This window comes from Rhodamnia argentea, chromosome 2, assembly GCF_020921035.1.
Source record: "Rhodamnia argentea isolate NSW1041297 chromosome 2, ASM2092103v1, whole genome shotgun sequence".
Lineage (NCBI taxonomy): Eukaryota > Viridiplantae > Streptophyta > Magnoliopsida > Myrtales > Myrtaceae > Rhodamnia > Rhodamnia argentea.
In genome coordinates, this window is record NC_063151.1 from 34,592,245 (window position 1) to 34,616,835 (window position 24,591).

At 39.2% G+C, this 24,591-nt stretch overlaps 3 protein-coding genes across 6 annotated transcripts; 1 reads left to right on the forward strand and 2 right to left on the reverse strand.

The window, feature by feature from the left end:
• Nucleotides 1–308: 308 nt before the first annotated feature.
• LOC115725838 lies at nucleotides 309–6,712 on the reverse strand. Of its 3 annotated transcripts, none has more exons than XM_030655658.1 (12): nucleotides 6,215–6,712; nucleotides 6,021–6,075; nucleotides 5,273–5,474; nucleotides 4,801–4,969; nucleotides 4,623–4,674; nucleotides 3,104–3,801; nucleotides 2,872–2,920; nucleotides 2,635–2,760; nucleotides 1,572–1,676; nucleotides 1,380–1,471; nucleotides 1,139–1,292; nucleotides 309–809 (listed from the first exon to the last, which is right to left on the reverse strand). In XM_030655658.1, the coding sequence occupies exons 1-12, from the start codon at nucleotides 6,418–6,420 to the stop codon at nucleotides 522–524; spliced, it is 2,196 nt and encodes a 731-aa protein (XP_030511518.1). In that variant the 5' UTR covers nucleotides 6,421–6,712; the 3' UTR covers nucleotides 309–521. The 3 variants fall into 3 exon arrangements, with proteins under 3 accessions (XP_030511518.1, XP_030511447.1, XP_030511372.1); XM_030655587.1 differs by having other exon boundaries at nucleotides 4,801–4,975; XM_030655512.1 differs by having other exon boundaries at nucleotides 4,801–5,474.
• Nucleotides 6,713–11,692: 4,980 nt separating this feature from the next.
• LOC115726051 (glucan endo-1,3-beta-glucosidase 2) lies at nucleotides 11,693–15,264 on the forward strand. The gene is made up of 4 exons (XM_030655804.1): nucleotides 11,693–11,831; nucleotides 13,441–14,694; nucleotides 14,804–14,831; nucleotides 14,925–15,264. Exons 1-4 carry the CDS (start codon nucleotides 11,762–11,764, stop codon nucleotides 15,070–15,072), a joined length of 1,500 nt encoding a protein of 499 aa, XP_030511664.1. The 5' UTR covers nucleotides 11,693–11,761; the 3' UTR covers nucleotides 15,073–15,264.
• Nucleotides 15,265–20,037: 4,773 nt separating this feature from the next.
• LOC115736329 (GDSL esterase/lipase At5g37690) lies at nucleotides 20,038–22,254 on the reverse strand. Of its 2 annotated transcripts, XR_004014892.2 has the most exons (7): nucleotides 21,986–22,254; nucleotides 21,756–21,883; nucleotides 21,525–21,651; nucleotides 21,089–21,201; nucleotides 20,660–20,909; nucleotides 20,231–20,568; nucleotides 20,038–20,182 (listed from the first exon to the last, which is right to left on the reverse strand). XR_004014892.2 is itself a non-coding variant. In XM_030667982.2 (6 exons), exons 1-6 carry the CDS (start codon nucleotides 22,221–22,223, stop codon nucleotides 20,354–20,356), a joined length of 1,071 nt encoding a protein of 356 aa, XP_030523842.1. In that variant the 5' UTR covers nucleotides 22,224–22,254; the 3' UTR covers nucleotides 20,038–20,353. The 2 variants fall into 2 exon arrangements, 1 of the variants encoding a protein (XP_030523842.1); XM_030667982.2 differs by having other exon boundaries at nucleotides 20,038–20,568.
• Between the last annotated feature and the right edge of the window lie 2,337 nt (nucleotides 22,255–24,591).

The following is a 24,591-nucleotide window of genomic DNA, read 5'->3' on the forward strand; positions in this document are numbered from 1 at the left end:
AGCGAGGGAAGCTAGCTGGTTAAGTGTTCTTCCTGAGACTAGGTTCTTTTTTTTTTGGGGTCGAGGGAACAAGTGAGAGCCTTCCATCAACATTCTCACTTGATCAGTCTTGTTTTTCAAAAGTGATTCTAAAACAAAAAATTAACTTTTTTTTTAATTCTTGTTTCTGCTTCAAATCTATTCCTAGGAACAAAACCAGAAAATCTGATAATCAAAATCACTTACGTTACCAAACCAAACGGATTTCCCATGTTTTTCTGTTCCGGGAACAAAATCAAATAATCAGAATCGCTACCAAACATGTCCTCAACATCCAAAGGCATCCCTATTTCCTTAATGAAATAATCTCCAACAGTGCGAAGTGTACATCTAACAGAACAAACTAATTAATTAGCGTAAGTTAGAGCTCACTTTGCTGATAGTCAGCATATAACGTCTATCTAGAAGAGATTGATTACTCTAGGGTGGTTTGTCATCAGCCAACTTTCAAGGAGTATGTACAATTTGATCATTACGATGAACTAGAGCTCCGCCTCCATTTTAACCTGTGCGATCTCCAGGTTTTCACGTTCCATTGAACTCCGATGTTCTGTTATCTTTCTGATGTTGGTCGGGACAATGCTTCCTCCGTTATAGCCCTCGATCAGCAACTTCCCTATCTTCGCTCTCCATTCGGAAGTGTCCATCTCATTCCTTTGGTCATGAATGACTCTGTCACAATAGTTAAGCATCGTGCCCAAGCCAGTATTTGGTACCCAACCGTATTCCATTAAGACCCGTGCTTCACCTTCAGTCAAGTCTTCCCCAACCTTCAAATGGACAAGGAGATCCAAGAATTTTCAGTCAACGCTAGTCAAGAACGGTTGCATGCAACTATACAGCCATATTATTCGAATCCACCAGTGATTTACATTATATGCCCCAATTTGATCAAAAGTTCAAATGTACTAACAGTTGGAAGAAGTTAGTGGAGAGTTGGCCAGACATGCAAGCTATGCAAAGCAATGAGGAAAATCAAGACCAAATGACCAAGGAGAAAATTACTGAGGGCACCCAATAAAAGAACTGCAAAAGTGCACATGATCATTTTCAGAATCATATAAGAAAGGCTCAATTCGGTAAAACAAAGTGATATTACCGATAGCGCTTTGTTCTCAATTAGGGTCACCCTGCTACAGCTAGTTAGCTTCATGGCAATCACCAACCGCTTAATCTGCCAGTCAATAGGCAGTGAATCAACCAGCTCAAAGAAATATGTGGCATACCCATATTCTGGACGTTCCAGGACTATTCTGAAATTGAGTGGAAAAAAGAATGTACGACTGTGAGGCAGAATACCAAACACAGTTTTAAAGCATGATTAAGGTTGCCACAATCACCTGTTATGCCTTTCAAAGACAAATATAAATGATTGTAGATCCCGGCACCAACCCCATTCGGCTGGCCACTTCCGGAAACGCAGATATCGTGTCTGAGAGAGAGAGAGAGAGAGAGAGAGGCATCAAACAATATGACAAATTTGTATTTGGTAGAGATTATTGTAGAGTGGCCCAGATTATGAAAGTCATTACCTGCTCCACCAGAGAGAGAAGGCAAGCCAGGCAATAACTGATTTTTGCATCCTTCGAGCCCCGCATAGGTGCAAATTTCAAGAAAGATTGGCGCTGAGAGAAAAGCTGTTCCAGCAGGAAAATAAGCATCATTGCAGTTCAACTTCATATAAAGATATTAAATTTTGGCAACAATATGCATTCCTCTGATACCAATGCCCAAGACATGCTACATACTCAAATATCATATGTCATGCAATTAATCAGTCAAAACAACATGATAGAAGTACTAAACATAGTACATATATTTGTGGGAGAGAGAAGAATAAACACGTTTCATTTTTGTGCAAGTTCCCTGATAGAGGACCGTCACTGCATGAGTGCAAGGATTTAGTCAGAGCAGCATTCTCGTCAATCATCACAGAGCATGTAAGAGAAAAATTACAAACTTCATGTCTGTAACTACACATGAAATATGGCTGACAACTTGAACACCATAACTACCATCTGTTGAAAAAGAGGAAAAAAGGTACATCACTACTGACTGGAATCAAAATCCAGCTGATGCAGCACACTAAAAAGAGGTTTACTTCTGCGATGTCAACTTTCAACCATGCAGTCCGACCGAAAGGAATAAATAAATAAAGTAATCAACGATGCAGGCTTTTGAGAAAACTAAGATGATCTCGGCTTCACATAATCACATCTAAAAATGACGTCATTTAAGGAGGAGAACAAGCCACCTCATTCAGCTTTCTAGCATCTTCAAGGCCCCAATTATTTGTTGAATTAACATGATCTTCATCTAGGAGTTTTTCTAAGGGAGAATCATTTTTTTTTCTTTTTCTGGCCAACACTATAAAGATACAAAGACGGGAAAACTACAAATGTACAAATGTACAGCTCAGAATGCAAAATATGCCTAACCCCAACACTATAATCAAATGAGCCAAGAGAAAAATACACTAAACCGATAATAAGAGAAATGAACACAAATGACAATAACACCAAGGCAATTTACACAAGAACAATTGAAGAAAATACTAGTAAAAAAGAAACTCCTGGGTATAACAATTTCACTGACCTTCGATATTACATCTTCAAGCTCTGCAAAGCCGTCATTGATGGAAGATTCGTCCACAAGTTCATTGCACTCTGCCTCCCCATAAAGCTTAATTTCATCAACTGTAACCCCTTGGTCAAGTAACACCTACCAAAAGATAATTCAGAAGGATCTTTTATTTTGCTGGTACAAAGAAAAAAAGTAAAAGGCATTTACCCAAAAAAAAAAAAAAGGCAAAAGGAAGTGTCTTTAAAATACCTTCAGAAGTCCTGGTGCATCTTCGTCCAAAGCAGTTTCAACTGAATCGCTGTACCAAGGAAAAAGATCACTGTAACAGGCTGGAAGCTCATAAAATAATATCTTCCTTCATCTTAGTCATTATTCCTGCTTGTCTCTTTTCTTCTCTATTGAAAACAGATTAGTGATGATTTGACTTTTATGTGTATGTAGGCATGCTTGTATGAATGTATGTACTAATGTGAGCACCTACGTGGCAGTCTTTTTTCTTTTCCGCAGACGCTTAGGCACAGTCAGCTTAACAGATTCTGGAACTGGATGACTGCTTTCACGTACAGAAGAGATGAGTTCAGTGTAACATCTGTATGTCTCATTAGTATCAGCTACAGAGTCCGTGTGTGATGTCAGTAGTTCCAAACGTTCTCGCAGCAGCATATGGTCCACCTTGTCAGATGAAAGATCGTCATAGTCTTGTGCTTCCCTCTTTACGGGTAACATCTTTAAGTGATCCTGAGAAGTATTATCACTCTTGGGCATGGCATGATGATCTGGAGGTTCAATCTTAACTTTGACAGATTGTTTCAGAGCTGCAGCAGGCTTTGTTATCATCTTTGGAGATAAAACAGGATCCTGCCCATTACATAAATTTGACTTGGGCAATTTTCCCTTGGATACAGTCCTGTTTATACATTTTTGAAGTTCCAGAAAATCTCTTGATTTACTTGACAGAGCATTCTCAAATACAATAGGCAATGAAGAAACTTGATTAGCTCCAAAACAACATTGTGAAACAGAAGTCTCAGATGCATCTGTCACTGTACTTGCACATATATCAGCATCACCTAGTTCCAACATGTCACGTGAGTCAACTTCATTAGACACTAGCAAAGACTGGATCTCATCCCTCGTAGTTCCATCAATATTCTTTGCAAAGTCATCTCCTGAAGTACCCTATCCAATACGAAAGTACATGTGTACTGTCATTAAGACGTAAACTTGAATACACTATGACCAGTTTCCTAACTGCTTGACCTTTTGGCAAATTCAATTTCCTAACTTTACATCATGGCAGATACTATACATAATGGCTCGTTTCTCTTCTACAACGTGCTTTCTTTAGCCAACCCCACAAACTGGTATAAGTATAGTTGTTCTTCTTGTTGTTGTATGGCCATTTATAGAGTGCAATAGTAGCGAGCCTTCTGTGCCCTTCCACTTCCATAATCAACAATTGTTATTGACTCCACATTCTTAGAAATCTGAGGCAAAGACAAGCCTGTTTGCCCTCATTTCTCTACTACTTCTAACTTCTACTTATGACTTTCCCTTCATAAATTGACATAAGGAATATAATTTAAATTTTCAAGATTTTCGGGAAACTATAAATGATTCTACATGTTAATAATGGAAAAATTGAAAGGTTAAGGTGTTTCACGCAAATAAAAGTCGAAGTGCGGCTTTCACAAAATTCACAAAAAACCAAAAGTTAAAAGCATAAGTCACTCCACAATATCACCTAGTATCATATATCGTGAAGTTACAAATCAAATATCCAAAAACCATCATAGCCAATTACTACATAACTCGGGCATTATATGAAGTCTACTAGAATTATGTTAGGGAAGTTTGTTAGAAGCCAAGAATATCCTGTTTCCTGAGGGGCAAAGAAGTCCCGAACAGAATCATCTCAACTATTTCAAAACACAGGAATTGTTGCACAAAAACCAAAGTGACAAAACAAAAACGACAGAGATTGAGACAAATTTATTTACTGAAGGATGAAGTAGTTTCTCTTCCTTTACAACTGCAACATCTTGATGGGACCTGCACATAACAACAGGAGCCAAGATTCTAAGTGCCTTCTGTGACACATTTCCTTTGTCTTTTTCCTGACAAATTGACAATAGGAGGCATCTTTCCAAACAAAATAAAGAAGGAAATAACACTCACGTGCGTGGGCTGTCATCTACGTGAGATATGGCAGATTTGGGGCTATCAGCACTTGGAACCTTCTTGCCTGCTAACAACATTTTCTTTCGTAGTAGCAGCGGAACATGTTCGAGTTCGTGTGACCACCCATCATCTTGAATTTCACCATTCCTTTTGTTCAATGTCATTTCTGAATCTAACAAGTGGGACATGTCGACGGCAGAAAGTTTCTGGTTAAGCAAGTCATTGTCATCAGAAGGTTCGATTTTAACTTTACTTGAGGTCAAGCTGTTTGAAACTATCAGATCAGGCGTGGCTCTGGGAACATTATTCTGCATATGAGACTGGTTTTCCCCCAAAGGCAATCGCATAGGTGAGCACACGAAATCAGCTTTTTCTCGATTTTGAAATTTTGCAGGTTCACCATCCAAACAATTATCAGGAAATCCAAACGATTCACTTTCTCTGGAAGGGAATACTGCAGTAGCATCACCTGAGGTATGACCTAGACATACTGCTGTGGCATCACGTGATGTATCAAATGCAACAGTTCCACATTCATCCTGTACATTCTTTTCGTGAACTTTCCCCGACTGATTTAGGCCCTCTGAGGATTTGCCTTCAACAGAACATATCCATATTTTCTCTGACTCAGAACAACACTTATTGCCTGCAAAATCTCTTCCACTGACAACCTGTGATGCCAATTGAAGAACAACAGAAAAAATGTAAAGAAAAGACAAAATCAGTGCATGCATGATCAAAGTAAGTAGCTTAACAACACATTATAGAAACCCAAAAGGAATCAGGAAGAATTATTAAGCTTGAATAAGTCAAAAAAGGGAAGTTAGAGATTGAATCCGACTCTTGAAGGAACTTGGCGATCAGAAAATTGTAATAGCATCTAAAAAATGCATCTGAGATACAAATAAACAGTACAACACCTTCTTTTTTTCTCAAACACAGAATTTCCATCTCGGAAGAACTTCAACTATTATGCCATCATCCTGAACAATATTAGGAGACATTCTTCAAGGAACAGAAACTAAATAGCACATTCAGCCCGCCACAGATTTCTTTTCTGATGGGTAAGTTGAGTTCTCATTCCACACAATTCAAAAACAAGAAGTCGATTCTCAATTAAAACAGAAGATAGAACACAACTGGAGCATCAATGAGCTGTAAAGTTGGAATGACAATAAGCAGCCAGATTCACTGCTAGTCACAAACCAATAAGGTACCTGCATATTGTAGTCCTCCTCTTCCTTCTTAAGAACAAGAGCATCTCCGACAGCCCTGCACAACAAAATCACTCAGTTAAAAAAAAAAAAAAAAAAACCTTTATGAACCCTAGAATTGGCAAATTTCTATAAAGCTAATGAGCACCATAATAAAATACATCAGGAAAAAAAAAGGAAAAATTTTGAGAACTCACACAACTGGCTTTTCCGCTTCTCCCTCAGGGGCGACGCAATTCAGAGGACCGCCACTCGCGCGAGGCCTCGAGTTCATCAGCCAATTCCTCCTCTGCGTGAGCGGCACATGGTCGAGCTCGCTCGACCAAATAGAGCCGCCGGTTTCGCCGTCGGGTTCGAGTCGTGCCACCTTTGCTCTAGCAGATGTTTCAGCGTTGATCCCCATACACCCGCATGATCATTGCACCTCCGATGGCAATGCCCAAAACCAAAAAGAACCTCGTGCCATGAAAGAGACCGAGGAAGCTTCAATCGGCAATCAGGAGGTGAAGGAGACGGAGGAGGAGACCTGTGGATTGGGGCTTTTGGTCGGTTTGAGGATCCGAGTTCCCAGGGCGTTCGCTGGCTCCCTTTTGGCGCGAGAAATATTAGTTTTCAAGCTCCTTTTCATGCCGCCATTGCCAATCACTTCGCTAGCAGAGGAGAGGAGAGGAGAGCTACTAGCTAGCACAAGTGGAAAATTACAAATATGGGTACGGAGAGCACTTATTTTATCAAATAAAGCTTTAAAGTGAATTTTATTTTAACTAATGACTTGAATTTTTTTATTTTTTTAACAACGATACGAAGTGGACTTTATTTTAAATAAGGATCTGAATTATTATCATTATTTTAAAATCATGCCCAGTCAAAATGCATTTTTATCTATTTACCTTTTTCGAATTTTTTTCTTTATTCTTTTTATATTTTTTTCTTTTCTTTTTATTTTTCTTTTTCTTTTTTCTCTCCCACTCCCACTCCCTCACCATAACCGACGTCAGGTGAGGGTCGCTCTGGCTTGGGCTGGTGAGGCCAGGCGAGGGCCGCCCTCACCGGATCTAACTTGAAACACCTTTGTGAGCATGATTTCAGCACGCACCAACTCCAGAGAAGAAGAGCTAGTAGTAAGATCTCAAATCAAATCGCCATGGAAGCGTCTCCATTCCGAGTCAACTCAATGTCTAGCCATCACTTCATGCTCTCGGCCTCACCAAACCTATGCCGCACTCGTCCCAACTCCGATGCCTCCGCGTTCTCCTCCGCTATGATCGCCGCCAGAATCTCTCTTCGCCAAATTTTGCGCCCTTGAGTCGAGTCCTTATTTAAAATAATAAGGGTACTTCAAACTTTTATTTAAAACAAAATCTACTTCTGGCAGCTCTTATTAAGCCTAAAATATCTATTCCGTATAAGATTCATAATTTAAAAAAAAATAAGCGCTTATATTGCTTATAAAAATAAACACACAAAAAGTTATTTCACCATTCATGAAAATATTTTGAGAAAATTAGTACCGATAGTGAAATATCTTTTCTGTTAATTATTTCAAATATTTAAAAAAAATGTTACCCATATTATTCATTTTCGCCGAACAAATGGGTATTCTTAATTATTTTCTAATGTTCTTAATTATTCATATGGTTTTTCCTTTCCCTCACCAAAGGATAATTATTTGTACGATGCATTATCCGGTTTATTCTTGTCCACTGTCGCTGCATTTGAAGTATGCCGTACCCCATTTGGATTCTCTTATCGTAGCGATCATCGAAATATACACCGGTGATCGGTTTTAGAATGAGTAGGTTCCGAACATGAAATTTGTAACTTAGAATCTCCTATATTATAATTGCTTCTCAGTTTTTGGAACCTGGAACCTATCCTATTTTTTCTGAAACAGTTCTAAAACCTTCCCTGTTTTTTGGTTCGGTTTCGGGGTCGATCCGATAACCTCTTCTTCTTTTTTTCCTTTTTATAATTTCATATTTTACAGCAAAATAATACGAGCAATCAAATGGCTTAAAGTAAAATATGATCGACATAAACCCCTATCTATCAAACACTAGTCATGTACAACTATAAACAATGAAATGCTCAAACACGTAACCACGTACTATTATCAACAATAAAAGGTTTAAACACATAACATAAAACATGAATTATAAAACTCCACTCCCATTCATCAAAATAAGTTTTTAAACGCCATTCTCCATTTATGCATAAAAATATTGCTCCAGAGAGAGAGATAGAGAGAGACAATGAATGGAAAAAAAATAAATGAAGCAAAGTAAGGTTAGACTCGATTTAGAGAAATTATGTTGTTTTTACAGTAGCTAAAAATCGATACCAAAATTGTTTCGATCCTCGCGTGGGTCTTCAATTGAAATCGGACCTGTTCAAACCGGTTACAAAAAATTTGAACCTAGAATCTAACCCGTTCACGTTGGAACCGAGAATTAGACCTATTTTTCGGCCGGTCCTGTCCGATTTTTGGTTCCACCCAGTCCGGTTGCACACCCCTAGATATCATAAGCCTATCGGCTCATGCAAAAACTCGTTCATTCCAACAGTACTATTGATTTAACTTGCTTGAATAATAGAGCTTTAAGCTCCGTTTGTTTCGTCGAGAATATTTGAAAAATATTTTCCTAAAAATAATTGTTTATATCGCTTAAAATAATTAGTCAATTAAAAATATTTTCAATATGTACAATAATTTGTGTCTAGACTTTTTCGTGATTGATGAAAATATCTTTATACATTCATTTTTGTAAATGATACAAGTAATCGTTTTTAGAAAAGTGTTTATCAAACCGTTCATTTTTTGCAAAACAAACAGAACATTAGTATTAACTGATTTGGTTGTAAAAATAGTACATGATTGCAACATTGTAACTATTACATTTTAACATGACATAGACGTAATAGATATTGCACTGTTTGTTTTAAGGAATGCAATACCTATTAGAATGTTTGGTTTCTGAGTACTAACTGTGATAAGGGGGAAACACCATCAAGATTCCCAAAGTGTCTCTAGAATCAAAATTATTAGAAGTACAATAACTATTGGTTTAATAGTCGATTATGAGTTTAATCCCACATATGTATTAGCGATGATAACGTATTACATCACATATCTTTTTATTCTTAACCATGTGCTTATGACAGTAATTGAAAGTGGAGTAACATAACTTATGATTATATCGACATAGATGTTCTATTATGGGCATTAATATTTTAGTAGCCACGAGCCCTATCTGTTATCAAGGCATTTTCTATCTACTGTATGTTAGCACTGTCGCACTATAATAGATTTATTTGCTCCGGATGGTAACACAAGGCTTTCTTTAATTTTCATTACGGAAAGCGAAAGGGGTTTCATTTAGTGCGAGATTGCTTTGCATTTATAAATAAGGACAGGATTGCAGCTCTGTACGAGGCTCGTACCATTAATATGAATATTGTTGAAATTTGTTTGCAAAACAAATGAAAAGTTACCTTTTTTAATCCTACATAGGATGAAAAGAAGAGTGCAAGTCTTTTTATTAGTTAAAATGCTACTATGGTCTTTCAAAATAAAGAAATTGGCAATTAGGCTAGACCTCACTATACTCACGTGTGATTATGTGATTATTAAGCGCACTTTGCCCACTTCCGCAGTTGCGGTTCGGAATTGGCACCATTCATCATTTTTTTTTTTGAAATTATAATAATAATTAACTATTGAACTCTACCGAAATAGTGTGATTGTTCGCGTAGGAGTTGAAGTTAATTTTTTATTGATAATTCTTAATTTCAATTTATTTATTAATTTCTTTCGACTTCCGAAAGGTTACAATCTTTCGAACATGAAGAGCTGCAGCTAAATTTTTTAGATACGAAAAGTTGCAACTTTTAGACAAGAAAAAAAAAATGTTTTGGAACAATGAAAATGCATGATTGAATAAACTGCTTTTCGGACACGAAAAGTCACATGAGAATTAACTACTTTTCGAATGTGAAAATGTGTGTTATATTCTCATCACATATTCAACTCTTTGTTAGTTTTTTCAAAACTTCACTTCTTTGATTTCAGATTTTCATTTCTTTTCAAAAAAGAAATGGTCTTCTTTTCGGATTATTACCTAAAGAGTTCTTAGAGAATTATTGGAATTGCTATCTAATAATCTTGCTTGAGACTTTATTGTATCCGGAAGGATATTCGCTGGTAACCATTAACAACGTTGTTGGACATATAATTCCTTAAAGAAAGTGTCATCACGCCTCATAATCCGATTCTATTGTTCATCCTATTCCCGATGAAATTTCCCAACAAATACTACTTAAGGTTATCATTATATTGTGAAATCTAGTTTGTTATCCATCGTGGCATCAGTATTTTAGAAATCTACTAAAAGTCGCACTTTGTCTAAGCTCATTTAGCTCTAACAATCGCTCTCCACGTTCAGTAGATCGAGTTGCTCCGTATGAAAGATTCCAACTACGAAGAAGTTGAAGTTGGAAGGAAGGGTTTGGAGGAGGGAGAGAGAGAGAGATGGGGCTCAGTTGAGATGACGCCCACAATGCTTGTAGGTAGAGATGTAAGATGGATTTCATAGGTGAATTGAACATCTTTTATCTCTGATTAGATGAAATTTTATTCTATTAAGTTTTTTATTTGTTAGATTGTATGCTTCTTTGTAATCTATTTGCAAACTCAGCAGGAAAAACATTATAGAATGAGAACATATCCTCTCCTTGCTCTTTTCCTCTCGGCATCGCGAATCCTTTCACCTCCCTAAGAGATCACCCGCAGGCCTAAACAATCACCAATTTAATGTTAGAGTAATTGAATATTAAGCTCGTCTTTATTTAACAGTTTAAGCTTTTAGAACGGTGGACAATGATCTCACAAAATCTCTTTATTGTATCGTAGTATGAGATCCTAAATTCAAATTCTTTCGGGCAAAAAGACCATATTTACAACCTGCATTACATTACAATTGAGTTCTACTCAAATTGGTTACTAATAAAGTTTTAACCATTGACAATTAAGATGAGACATCGTACTGCAAATTGCTATTCTTGAGAGATCATAAATTTGCGCGTAAATGCATATCAATGACAAAGACAAAAAGACAAAAAAGGAAAAAGGAAAAAGGAAAAACAAAGGGAAAAAACAGAGACAGATCATGTGACCGTTGAACTTCAGAGCTCCCTGATCTTTGTTTGCTTAAATGCTTTTGTACCGTACTGTACCATTACTATCTGCTGTTCAATTCAGTGTTTCAATTTACACTCTGCTCCTTCTCATGTAGCTTTTAATTTTTTCCCCCCCTTCCTCCTGAAACTCCAGAAAATTTTACTCAACAAAGAACAATACATGGGTCGAATCAAACAAGCCAGGGGGAGGAAGAAAGGTGGGCGTTGTAACGGCTAGCTCGTAGCTATCCAACAGGTAGTGCCTTGCCTTGGGTTCCTTGACAACAAGTCTTTTCACACAGGCTCACAGCCCATGATTCCTCAGCCGTTGGATCTTCTGACAAACTTTCCACGTGATCTGTGGAAGCCATTCTTCTCTCTCTCGTTTTTGTCTGCTCCTTTACCCCACTTTTTCTCTTCTAGAGCTCATCTTTCTCATATCATTCTCATCTTCACTCTCATACCTCCCTCCCTCCCTTGCTCGCTCTCTCTCTCTCTCTCTCTCTCTCTCTCTGGGTTGTGCTTACTTCTTTATTTTGTTAACCTCAGATTTTTGCATTGCATCCACCATGGCTGTGCCCCCTTTTGTTCTTCTTCTGATTTTTGTGGGTTGTGCTTCCACTGTGACATCTGACCAAGGTGGGTTCATCAGTTGATACCTAGCTCTGATTTCTTTTACATACTAGTCTCTGCTTCTTTGTTTGTATGCACTGTGTTTTTGCTCGATTTGAGCATGGCTTCTGGGCTTGTGGGCATTTGGAATTTCTCTTAAAAATGCAATCTTTTCACTCTGAGCGTGCTCTTCCATTTTTCTGTTCTCTGCACGTGTTTGTTGCTCCTCCTCCCGCACGGCTCTCTGAAGGATTTTCTAGCTTATTGGGGGGAATTTGTAAGAGAGATTTGGTATCAACTGAGTGGTTTTACTTTAAAAGGAAACAAATTTAGATTGGAGAGGCTTTAGCCTTCAATTTGACATGAAAAAGCAAAAGAAAGTGGGTTTTGAGTGCTTGTTTACTCTGACTCGAATGTTTGGTGGGTTAGCTATTATATAAATAGGACTAGTGGAAGTTTGACGGGCCTTTTAAATATAAGCTCAAGTGCTTTCTGTTCTTTGTCTTTTTTAATAAATCGATGCAAATTGCAATGCGGAGTCACAAAGACAACAAGGGCAAGTAAAGGAGCTCCATTTGCGTGATACTCGAGGCTGTGCTCGTTTATTTACTTCTGTAAAAGAAGCCACGACTCTGGACTGGCATGGTTTAAGTAACTTGCCCTAATTGATGCAAGGGAACTCATTTAACGGCATACTAGACATCGCCTGGAAGCTCAAAAATTCTAACTTGGAGTGGACTATTTTTATTTTCTTGAGGTATTATTGTTGTATGAGAGAATAGGCCATCTTCTTCCGGCAAATGGCCAGGTTGGCCCTTGAGGGTAGTATTAACCTCTCAGGATTATAATTTGTGCGCACTTCAGGATGTATATTGGCAATAGCTTCTAAAGTGCATGTGCCCAGTATATGGTGACCATTGATGATTCCCTCCAGTTTAACCTGATGCCTTCTTTTGTCCTTAGAACTTCACATTCTGTTGGGTTCAGACAATAGTTTCTGTCTTGCTCCTCTCTTGCACCTGGATATTTGTCTTAGTTTGTGTGGTATGCCTTAATGAGAGAGCACACCAAAAAGGTAATGGGGAACTCGACGATTGAGCAATGGACGATCTCTTCCATGCTTGTCATGCTTCAGGAGTTTCAATGTTGCCATGTACTCTATTTACTCGAGAAATGGCATTAAGCATTCTTCATCTTATTAATTCCAGTTGCCAGCAATCTTTCATGTTAAATTTGCTGTCCTTTGAAAGAATGCGAGGCATATTTTTTTTGCTTATGTCTCACTTATTCAGACTTATGTAGACATCTTTGAGGATAGATGATCAAACATTTGTCCATAAATAGCAAGTTAGTGAGTCCTTGTCCTGGTTACTCTTTGAATGGAAGACTTTTTTGAAAAAATCCCGAAGCTTAATTGATCGACTATTGCATGAAGTTCAATGTACTGTTCAAACCATCTTCCAAATGAAGTTCATGTTACTAAATTAGAGCAGGGACAATACAGGGACATGGGATATGCTGTTTGTATGTCTGATGCATGACCTTTGAATGATATATCTTGGACATGAACTTGGATGGATTCAAATTGAAAGCAGAGAGCATTATATCCTTGGTGTTTTTATTTTTGTTCTTGCAGATCCATTCATAGGAGTGAACATAGGAACGGATCTTTCCGACATGCCACATCCAACTCAAGTAGTTGCTCTCCTCAAGGCACAGAACATAAGGCACATCCGCCTGTACAACACCGACCGTGGCATGCTTGTTGCGCTAGCAAACACGGGCATTCAGGTCATCGTTTCAGTCCCCAATGAGCAACTCCTTGGAATCGGCCAATCCAACTCCACAGCTGCCAACTGGGTCTCTCAAAATGTCATAGCTCATTACCCAGCCACCAACATCACCGGCATTTCTGTGGGGTCCGAGGTTCTAACCGCACTCCCCAATGCAGCTCCCATCCTGGTAAATGCCCTAAAGTTCATCCACTCCGCTCTAGTTGCCTCAAATCTTGATCGTCAGATCAAAGTTTCCACCCCGCTTTCCTCGTCCATAATACTGGACTCTTTCCCGCCTTCCCAAGCATTCTTTAACAAATCCCTGAACCCGGTTTTGGTCCCCATGCTGAATTTTTTGCAATCCACGGGATCGTATCTAATGCTCAATGTATACCCTTACTACGACTACATGCAATCCAACGGTGTCATTCCCTTGGATTATGCGCTCTTCAAGCCTCTGCCATCTAACAAAGAGGCAGTGGATGCAAACACTCTTCTCCACTACACGAATGTGTTTGATGCTACGGTCGACGCAACCTACTTCGCGATGGCTTTTCTGAACTTCACCAACATTCCTGTTGTGGTGACTGAAACAGGGTGGCCGTCAAAGGGTGATTCCAATGAGCCGGACGCCACACTGGTTAATGCCAACACGTATAACAGTAACTTGATAAGGCACGTGCTGAACAAGACCGGGACACCCAAGCACCCTGGCATCGCAGTCAGTACTTATATTTATGAGCTCTATAATGAAGATACAAAAGCGGGTCCGCTATCTGAGAAGAACTGGGGATTGTTTGATGCAAGTGGGAGCCCCATTTACATATTGCACTTGACAGGGTCAGGATCGGTTCTGGCGAATGACACGACGAACCAAACGTATTGTACTGCGAAGGAAGGTGCTGACCCGAAGATGCTGCAGGCTGCTTTGGATTGGGCCTGTGGAGTCGGCAAGGTGGATTGCTCGCCACTGATGCAGGGCGAATCATGCTATGAACCGGACACAGTATCTGCGCATGCCACCTATGCATTTGATACGTACTATCATCAAATGGGGAAGGCTCCCGGATCTTGTGATTTCAACGGGGTGGCTGCAGTCACCACCACAAATCCTGGTAAGACCTCAGTCCGAATGTCTACGCGAAAAGATTCATTCTTCCTCTGTATTTCCATGGGATCAAATTCTGACATTTCTCACGATCTCTTTGGTTTCCGCCCGTGTAGGTCATGGTTCTTGCATATTTTCAGGAAGGTAAACACATGCTTCATGATAAATATCTGTCACCTCTGCAACTTGGATACAGTTTTAGATGATTAACTGACTATGCTTTTACTCTACTTGCAGTCTCGGTAGGAACGCGACATCAGTGAATGTGACGGCCCCGTCTATGAATTCAACGACCTCGGGATCGCCTGCTGGAAATCACTATACCAGCATGTCTTGCTTCTTATTGTGGATGAAAGTCCTGGTCTGGATTGCCCTGTTCTTGTAAAATGGTACATATATCTAGGTGAAGAAGATTCAGTCTGTTTCTGAAGATTATTTTGTTATTAGACCGGATGGTTTTAGGGAAAGTCATCCGGTCAAATTTTGTGCAAATCAATCAAAGAAGCCTCGCTAGAAACTGAAAAATGTAATTCTTTTCAGGCAGATTCGATTGTTCTCCTCTTGTTATCAACTTGAATGACTTTCATATCATCTCTTGTTCTAGTTTTCCATTTTGGAGTTAGAACAAATCGCGTGTCATCTTACTTCGTCCTGCGATGTTCTCTTATGATCGAATGGCTGTCACGTTATTTGGGCTCCGTTTGTTCGACGCCCAATTTCTAGTGTTTTGAGAAAAGTAAATTAATTTTCGATCTTTCTTGTTAGGGCTGCTCTCTCTTATCCTCTTGCCCTCAGTGCATTCACCCGTCTGTCTTTGCCTGCAAATCTGCCTTCGACAAAGCTTGAGACCATCACCTCCGCCGTTGGACCCACCCCTGCCCTGGCCGATCCTTCCTCTTCCCTGCTTGGCGCCTCCTTCTCCGACGCTGATTTCTTCCTCCAGCCCCCAATCCTCTTCCTCGACTTGGCCTACGGCAAAATCGTGGAGCCCACTCCCAAATGTGCTTTCAATCTCTTCTCGCACCGATGGAGGTTTGCGCTCGATTTTGAGACTGTTGCAATGCGTGAGTCTAGCGAGCGGGGAGGAGGCCCTCAAGCTCGTTGTGCTTAGGGTTGATAGATCTGGTGAAGTCAGCGAGGCAAGGTCAACCTCGCCCGAATCTCTTGAGGGTCTCAAGCCTCGCCGATCATGGGCGAGCTCGTTCCTCGCCTATGACCGGTCGCCGGTTGTTGCCTTGGCCGGCGATCAGTCGTGAAAACAAAAACAAAAATAAAAAACAAAACCAAAAACAAAAAAAAAATTGAATTTTTTAGTGATTTTTCCTAAGGAAAGGAAAATCAAATTGGATTTTCCGTACATGAGGCAAAAAACATTTTGTAGTTGATTTTCATATTTCAACCCAACAATGGAAAATATCATCATTTTCCTGAAAAATAACTTCTTGAAAAAATATTTTTTGAAAATGTCACATTTTTCATGAAACAAACAGAACCTTAATAAACTTAATAAAATAATTAAATAAATTTAATATTTATCTTTTTATAATTGTTTTTAAATAAATTTAATATTGATCTTTTTATAATTTCGAAAACAATGGTCATAAGGATATCTCAAGTGCCAAAATTTGTGTACAATGCTCACTTTGGTACCAAAAATTTTCATTGACTCACTTAAGTGCTAAATCGGAGAAAAAATTATCACTTAAATGCCAGCAACGAGAGATTGCAACAAAAAAATATACGTGACATTCATATTTAAAAATTTTTAGTCATATGCCATTTATAATTAAAAAACGTTCACATGGACTCAATGTGGAAATTTTATTTAAAAAAGAGTCCACGTGGAAATTTTATTAAAAAATTCAATGCTAAACTTAAAAAAAAGTCAAAAATATAAAAAATATAAAAAAATATAAAAAATTCTCACCATTGCCAGGATTTTTTTATTTACATATTTATATTTATATTATATATATTTTAGTTTTTATCTTATTTTTCAGTTATTTATTTATTTTTTAAAACTTTTATATTTTTTTATTACTTACTAGGATCATCTAGTAAGCCACGTAAGATTTCGGCAAAGTGGTACTTGAATAATTGTTTTACAAAAAAATTGACACTTAAATGATTTAAAAAAAATTTGACACCAAAGTGAGCGCTGTACACAAATTTAGTCATTCCGTTGAAAATAATGATATAAATGGTTCTTGAACTTTAGCCTAATGATCAAAGGCCAAGAATCATATTAAAAAAATTAAAATTTTAGGTACAACATTGCACATTGGGTTAAAGTCCAGAGACCATATTGCACGTTAGGCTAAAGTTTAGGGGCCATTTGAATCATATTTTCATTATTTATTTGGAAAAATTTCAAATAAAGGTCCGAAATGCCATCTATTTCTCAAATAAGCACCTGAAGTGCGCTTATTTTCTCAAATAATGATATGAAGTGGATATTATTTCAAATAAGAGCACAAAGTGGATATTATTTGAAGTATAAATTGGCCATGACAGGTCTCAAATAATGTTCGACCTTTTGATTGGTAAGGGCGTTTTTTATCCTTTGCATTTTTTATTTTTTTTTTATTTTTCTATTTTTTTTCTTTCTTTTTCTTTGGCGCCCAATGAGGGCTAGGCGAAAGCCGCCTTGCCCATGCGTGGCTGACAAGGGCCTGGGCGAGGCAACCCTAGCTAGTAGCCGGCGACCTTCTTCGATGGCATAAAAAAAAACGAAATGAGAAAAGGAAAAAAATAAAATAATTTAATTATTTTTTGACAAAAATATTCTTGATCGGCCAAAATATTTAACCGGCTAGTAAGATTAGACTCTTATTTAATGATATAATTATTTCATATTTTTATTTAAAATAATATTCATTTCAAATTCTTATTTAAGAGAATATATTATATAGGCCCTTTCTATCCTTATATGAATTTTGTTTGCGAAGGTGCCAAATTCCTCCGGAGAAGTTTGCGGGTAAATACGGCGTTATAAATGGTGAAGGCACCCGCACCAAAGCCCTAATCGGCTCATCTAAGCAGCCGCACTCTCCATGTTCCTCAATGATTCCTTCCTCTTCTTCATCGTCTCCATTTCTTCTCGAATCGGACTGTGGAGCTTCCTCTATGGATCTCTCTCGATCTCTCCATTGCGTGAACGAACCAAAGGCATCCACTATGATTCCTGGCGCTTCTTCCTGAATAGCGCAAGGAATACGAAACGATGCGATAGAGACTCTCATGGCGCCTCATGGACATGCGGCTTCCTTGTTCATGTGTGGCTGTCGCATTTTCTCGTAGGTTCCACATTGCCGTCGCCCCATCGTCAGATCTGATGTGGTCGCGACGGTTCGAGTCCGGCTACTTTCGATCGACTGAGGGGGGCGAGCGTCTGTCGATGAGGAGTAGAATTCTGGGAGAGACCGATTAGAATGTAGATTTGGGTGGTCATTGCATCGTCTTATTGCGTCTTGTGGTGCGAGGGACTTGATATCGATGCTCAGTGATGATTGTTTTGCTTTAACCACACTGAAGAGTGACGGAGGAGAGAGGTTGGACCCGGCATCATTTTCCCTGGAGAATAGCACTTTCTAACTTTCTGGGTTTGGTTTGTGCATGAGGACTCTTTTCTCATTTTTAGAGACTAGATGAATGTACTGGCCTGCACAGGAAGTGGGATCTTGCCTATTGTTTTGGCTTAAATGACGCGGGGGTCCGCTCCCAAAATTGTCACTTTTGTGGAAGACGTTGGCCTTTGATCTGAGAGCTAGGGTTACTAATTCTAATTACACGGTAGGATTTTTGAAGTTTTCTTACCTATTCGGTTGAGCTGGATTTTTGGAGCAAAGCTATGTGGTCGTTCTGATCTTATTTTTGACATTGGGAGTTGGGGATATCAGAAAGCACTTGGTCTGGTGAAACTGTTGACCACTAGTGTAATCTTGAGCTAAGAAAGATATCCTTTTCTGTCGATGAACTAAGAAAGCTTGATTCATGAACCTTGTGCTGTAATCTTGTGGAAGTTCATCAGTAAGATAGGAAATGCATCCAGCTACCTCCCTCCCCGTTTTTCAAGCGGCGCAGGCAAGACATGACCTTATGGTGGTCCAGAATGCTGCCTTGTTTGGGTTATTATACATTGGCTTGTATAGTCGGTAGTGGACTGCTTTCATTCTTTGTTCTGGAAAAAAACCTCATATGGTTGCTCGATGATGATCATTTTGCTTTAACCACACTGAAGGTAACTGGGTAAGGTTGGACCCCTCCTTTTACTCAAGGAATAGAGCTTTTCCGTTCTTTCACTTGTAGTGCTTGGTGGTGCATGAGGACTCTTTTCTCTAATGGGGAGGAATTCTCACTCTTAGAGATGAGAAGAGTGCATTAGCAAGCATTAGAAGTGGGAATCGACTCTTCTTTTGGTTCAAATGCTAGAGGTCCTCCTCCCAATTATGTTACTTATGTGGAAAAATTTGGCCTTTGACTGAGAGCAAGTAAATTACATCTTTATGTGATTGCTTTTTGTTTTTAACTTTAAAAGAGGTTTAAGCACGCAAACTTGCTAATCGTTGTTTCAGTTCTTTGAGCTACTAGTTGACACTGTCGTCACCCTGCATTTTTCTCAAGTCTCTAGAACATTTTTATGAGCCTTGCAGGAATTTATATACTTGTTGCTGGGATTCTCAAGCGTGTTTTTGTGCCGCCTGTTATTTTGGCTTAAAATTGGAGCTGCTCCATCATGTGCTATAACAAGGCTATCATCATGTAAAGCGCCACTGATTTGGAGGGTCAGGCTCCACAATTTTAACTCTTAGGTAGAAATCTCAGGATTTTGGAACGCCTCATCCATGGAGGTTCTCCATTCTCTGCCATCATGAGTTTAACTGCCTAAAAGCCGCATTTGTGAAGAGAGAGATCCGTTAAAGGAGATATGGATGACAGTCATGGTCTCTGAAAATTTTATGCAAGTCAATTCAGTTTGTGATGATGGATGTTATTCACTTCCTTCGGAGCCAACCATGAACCTTGGAGTTCCAGTTCATTCAATTCACATTTGCATTATGAACCTCAAATTCCAGTTCGTGCAGTTCATATTTGATCTGCGGTGGTCTGGTTTCAGAGGTTCCTTTGCTAGTTAATCCTCCAAAACGTTAAATGCTGGATATCATTCACCTTTCTGCACGAGAACTATGAAACAGGATAATTCCTGCCGATTCTAACGTTTGGAAATATATTGTAAACTTTAATTTATAGAAGCTCGTTGAGTGCTCTTGTCGTGAACAGCTGTAAAATTCTACTAGTTATTTCTTGGCCGTTCACTTTTTTCTGAATGAGTAATGGGCCAATGGCAATGTTTGAGTAAGTTGCGCAAATCATTTTCAAGAATCTGCTGGAGCAGAAACATCGACAAAATACTCATCTTGTATTATCTAACAATGGCTGCATATGTTCGCATTACAAGCACAGGAGCAACCCTTGGGTATAAGTCACCTCTTACTCTGTGAACAGAGTATTTTTTTTGAAGTCTATTACTCCGCGAACATAACACTGGCAACTGTAACTGTAATTAGTTGTTCTCGGTTTGACCTTCGAGTTTTCGATACATTACTTTGCTAATACTCATATGATGTAGGAGCCCGCTAGCCCAGACGAATTCAACAGTTGCCTCATCAGCGAGTGGCTGCCGGTGCCGGTGCAATGGAAGGGGAACTGGAAAATAAGCTGGAGAAAAGCTTATCAGCAAGAACTGCATTGGCCGCATCCGAGGGATGGAAAGCATCCCAAAAGACATAGTCATGGCGGTTTTTGCATAACTTAGAGTTTGGCAAGCACAGGCCGCCTAGAGATGCCACATTGCAGCATGAAGTGTTGGAGACCTTAAATCCTGCATGAACATGATGGAAAGACCTAGCTTGTCATTTGTCTTTCTCGAGAAGTTCTTCTTATCTTTCCTTTGAAAAGAGAGGTTTAATTACCATATTTGGCGGGGTTGTTGATCAACTCTAGGACTGCCTGATATGTGTCAGCGAATGTGAGTCCCGCAGTTGGGAGCCGTTGATTCAGAGAGGCGACTAGCTTCTGCACTCTGGCATTGAACGCGAGAACCCATTCATTGACTTGATGCAGGCACTGGCCTTGCTTTGATTTCACCCTCTGAGAAGGGATACAGCCAAGAGGACTGAGCCCGTGGAAGATAATCTTCCGTGCGCCGAGTTTGTACAGCCTCTGGCATATGGAAATTCTCTGTGAGGTGAGTCTAGAAGTATAAAGGGCATGCATCTGCTTAACAAATGAAGTTACAAAGCCAGAGCTATTGCTAATTCCACTTTGTGTTCTCTCTATCTATTACTAAAGTAAGTTGGTTCTTCCCCAAGTGAGAAGGATGTCGGATCGATCTAATTTACCGTGAGTTGCTGATCTAAGGTGGAGATCAAGAGTTCCAGGAACTCGTCATGCGTATATTGCTGACTATCAGGTAAGAACGGCTGCAAAAAATTGTTGACATAGTCATTGCTTCCTGTAAATAACAATCGCAAACGAGATTAGTGTCCATAAAGTATAAAAATATTTGAGGCACGATGCATCATTTGACAAAGAAAATGTTCTCTTCTTCTGTTGCTACTCTGGTATCAATCTCGAAAGGTCATGGCTCTGCATCCAAAAGATTGGATTTTGCTCTTGTTCATGTCGAGGAGCACTTATCTAAACTGATTCAGACGATGTCGCAGCTCTATGCGCGGCCTTCTTATTTGCTTTACGAAACATAGGAACTCTAATGCAATCCTAAGCAAATATGATTTGCTTATGTGGCAGAGGTGCTGAGTAGGGAGAGTTGAATACCAAGGCCAATGAAGTAGAGGGCTTTATTGCAGAGCTTGTTTGCAGCTACCTCTCCAATCTTAGCGCTGATCGCGTCTTTGGTCTTGTTGAAGTAGTTGATTTGATCATCGAATGATAGCCTCTGGATCTACAAAACAGAAAGCCGCAAAGTTACACGAACTGATACTCGGTGAAGAACATAAGTGACCTCAAATGGAAACAAACTATTTAGTGTTAGAAGATGTTCATTACAAAGTAGAGCCCAGTCTCGTTGAGGATCCCTGCTCCACCAGATGCATAATTGACCCCTTGAAGAAGCGCATCATCGTTCGGTGACAATGACAGATACGGCGGCGGCGATGAAACCCCAAGCTTTGCAGCTGTCAATGTGAATTTATAGCACAGATTAAATTCTGGGAAATTGCTGATACTGACAGCGAAATTATCAAGCCGAGAACAAGACAGGAGATCAGTGAAATTACAAAAAATGTCACCAATGGTCCTCCCATTTGTGAACCTCCCAGTTGGCTGTCCACCCTCAAAGTCTATGCCGTAAAACGGGTAGTTCGACTTTGCCAGAGAGTACCGCAAGTGATTGTTGTTCCCGACTTCTGTTAGGGAGTCGCCGAAGATGAATGTGACCAGCACGGCTGAAGCATCCATCGCCATAGAAGCCATCACGGCGAAATAAGCAATGAAAGCAAGCTTCGTTCTCGACATTTTCGGGCTTGGTCTGGGATATAGGAGTGGTCCAGGGGAGTAAGACCGGTTTTATAGCTGCTGATAAAAAAAAAATTCAATGGAAGGACGTCATGCCCTGTTCTCCAAGTTTGCTACTTATTAGGTGAAACTTTTTCCGATACTATTGAATGATTCTAGCAAACAGTCGAGCCGATATCCTAATTGTGGGAGCTCAGTAGAGGGCCACTTAATCTTCAATTGGGCGAAAGACTACTTCTGATTTTTCATTGCTTGATGGTGGTTAGGGATGGTCTCAAACAGCAGTTGGCCTACTGTGACTCCTGGAGTCAGAATTGGTAGACCTGTGAAGATCTTTGCCATAGTCTTGGCATAGTAAAGGCAGTGACTTAGTTTCGCCCAATGAAGAAATGTGGTTGGCAAGCTTAAAAGGGTTTATTGCTAGTACAAGATGGGTGTGCCTGGAAGTTGTTCTTGTGATTTAAGTTGATCGCAGTTGGTGCTTTTCTCCGTTTCTTGATTGGTTCCTACTCCAGAAATTAATAGTGGGTTCACCTATAATCGAGAAAACGTACATGCATTCTAACCAATCTTAAGTACGTGCAGGGTGTTTGGAAACTGCACCGGGGAAAGCCATTTTCTCAGACCGAATAATGGAAAAACAAATTCAAGAAATGCTAAACTCATCGATCAAGATAACAAGCACAGATTGATCTAGCATGGCACAGTCGAGAATTCGGGTTTGCTTTCACTCTCGGCCATGAAGCTAATCCCTCGACTTTCGCCTTTGATTACAACCTGAAGTTGCTTACAACCGTGCGAAGCTGAGACTCCGCTCCAACCCCGCCATGCATTTTTTATATTCTACCGTAGGATTGACGGAGGCATGCTTGCTGTCGAACAATTGTACTGTTAGTTCATCTGCCGCAGAGTCCAACTGTACGCAGTACGCAACAAGCTGAAAACTGTTTGGGAGACAAAGAATCACAGGTTGAGTGTTTGGCCCAGTGATTCTCCTGTTATGGCGTTGCTTAGTTTGGGTCTTCAAATTTTCCTTCATCCCTAAGATTTTGTTTCAGATTCTGGTTCTTTACGATCTCGTGCTCTCTGGTCATGAACATGTGAAACGAAAACAACGCGGCGGGCAGTACGCAATGCGAGCTGAGTGATGTGTCGACGTATTCGTGGCGAGACTCAAAGATGAAGGTTTCGCGAGTTTGCTTCGAATCTGTCCGACTGAGAAAGATCAAGGTGAAAGGAAGGGATCAACCGGACATTTAATGGTCAAGGTGAGAGTTAAAAGGGGAAAGTGTTAAAAAAAAAAAGTTCTGCATCTAATGCATCGGTGCTAATTCAGTCTTAAATCTTTTAGTGGTGTCAATTCGGTCTTAAGTATTTTGCATTTGTACCAATTAAGTCTATTTGAACAATTTTAGCCGGAAATCACCGACGTTGACGCCGATTGTCCTACATGGCATGACTAGTGCCGACGATGGATTTTTTTAATATATATATTTATCATTTTCTTTTATATTTTTAAATTTTTTTGGTTTTTGGTTTTTTTTCTTCTTTTACTGTGCACTTTTTGTTAACGAGGGCCAGCAAGGATCATGGTGCTCACCTAGCGGTTGGCAATGGTCACCGGCCCTCAATAAAAAAACAAAAGAACTTAAAAGAGAGAGAGAAAAATAAGATAATAAATATTTAAAAATATATCCACATTAGTGGCGGACACGTCACGTGGGACGGCCAGCATCCATATCAATAATTTCCAGCCAAAATTGGCTAGATGGATTCAATTGGGACAAATGCAAAAGGTTTAATACTAAATTGGCGCCAATAAAATATTTATAACTAAATTGGCATAACTACTATAGGTGAATGACTTTTTGACACTTTTATGGAGAGCTAAAAGTTTCACGAGTAGTTTGGATCAAGGTAATAGAGGAAAATCTGATGGATGTGGCAGGTTATATAATTATATATCAACATTTTTTTTGTTTCACAGAAAATGAATTATTTAAAAAATATTTTCATAAAAATGACCAATTGTATTGCTCACAAAGATGAGGGAATGAAAAATATTTTCATCATCCACTGAAAATATTAAGATATTAATTGTTGTCAATAATAAGAATAATGTCCATTGACTAATTATTTTAAGAGATACAAGCAATCGTTTTTGGAAATTTTTTTGTCCAAATTATTTATTTTTCACAAAACAAACGGACTTTAAGTACAAAAATCATTTCTGTTAATCCTATGTTAAGCTGGTACTTTAAGCCATATATGTATTTCTAGTCGTATTAAGCTAAAAGTGCACTGAATTCTATTTGCATAAAATGCATGTTATTAGCTAGTTGCATTCCACGCGTAAATTGTTACATAA

What these genes read in the sequence shown, in the direction of transcription:
- LOC115725838 (XM_030655512.1), bottom strand. Translation starts at nt 6,420, where the DNA reads ATGGGGATCAACGCTGAAACATCTGCTAGAGCAAAGGTGGCACGACTC. An exon ending in AGGAGGACTACAATATGCAG is followed by an intron (nt 5,475 to 6,020) that starts GTACCTTATTGG and finishes TTGGCATCACAG; the next exon opens with GTTGTCAGTGGAAGAGATTT. An exon ending in ATGCACCAGGACTTCTGAAG is followed by an intron (nt 2,761 to 2,871) that starts GTATTTTAAAGA and finishes ATCTTTTGGTAG; the next exon opens with GTGTTACTTGACCAAGGGGT.
- LOC115726051 (XM_030655804.1), top strand. Translation starts at nt 11,762, where the DNA reads ATGGCTGTGCCCCCTTTTGTTCTTCTTCTGATTTTTGTGGGTTGTGCT. An exon ending in CACTGTGACATCTGACCAAG is followed by an intron (nt 11,832 to 13,440) that starts GTGGGTTCATCA and finishes TTGTTCTTGCAG; the next exon opens with ATCCATTCATAGGAGTGAAC. An exon ending in TCTTGCATATTTTCAGGAAG is followed by an intron (nt 14,832 to 14,924) that starts GTAAACACATGC and finishes CTCTACTTGCAG; the next exon opens with TCTCGGTAGGAACGCGACAT.
- LOC115736329 (XM_030667982.2), bottom strand. Translation starts at nt 22,223, where the DNA reads ATGTCGAGAACGAAGCTTGCTTTCATTGCTTATTTCGCCGTGATGGCT. An exon ending in ACGAGACTGGGCTCTACTTT is followed by an intron (nt 21,652 to 21,755) that starts GTAATGAACATC and finishes TCTGTTTTGTAG; the next exon opens with ATCCAGAGGCTATCATTCGA. An exon ending in CCTTAGATCAGCAACTCACG is followed by an intron (nt 20,910 to 21,088) that starts GTAAATTAGATC and finishes TCCATATGCCAG; the next exon opens with AGGCTGTACAAACTCGGCGC.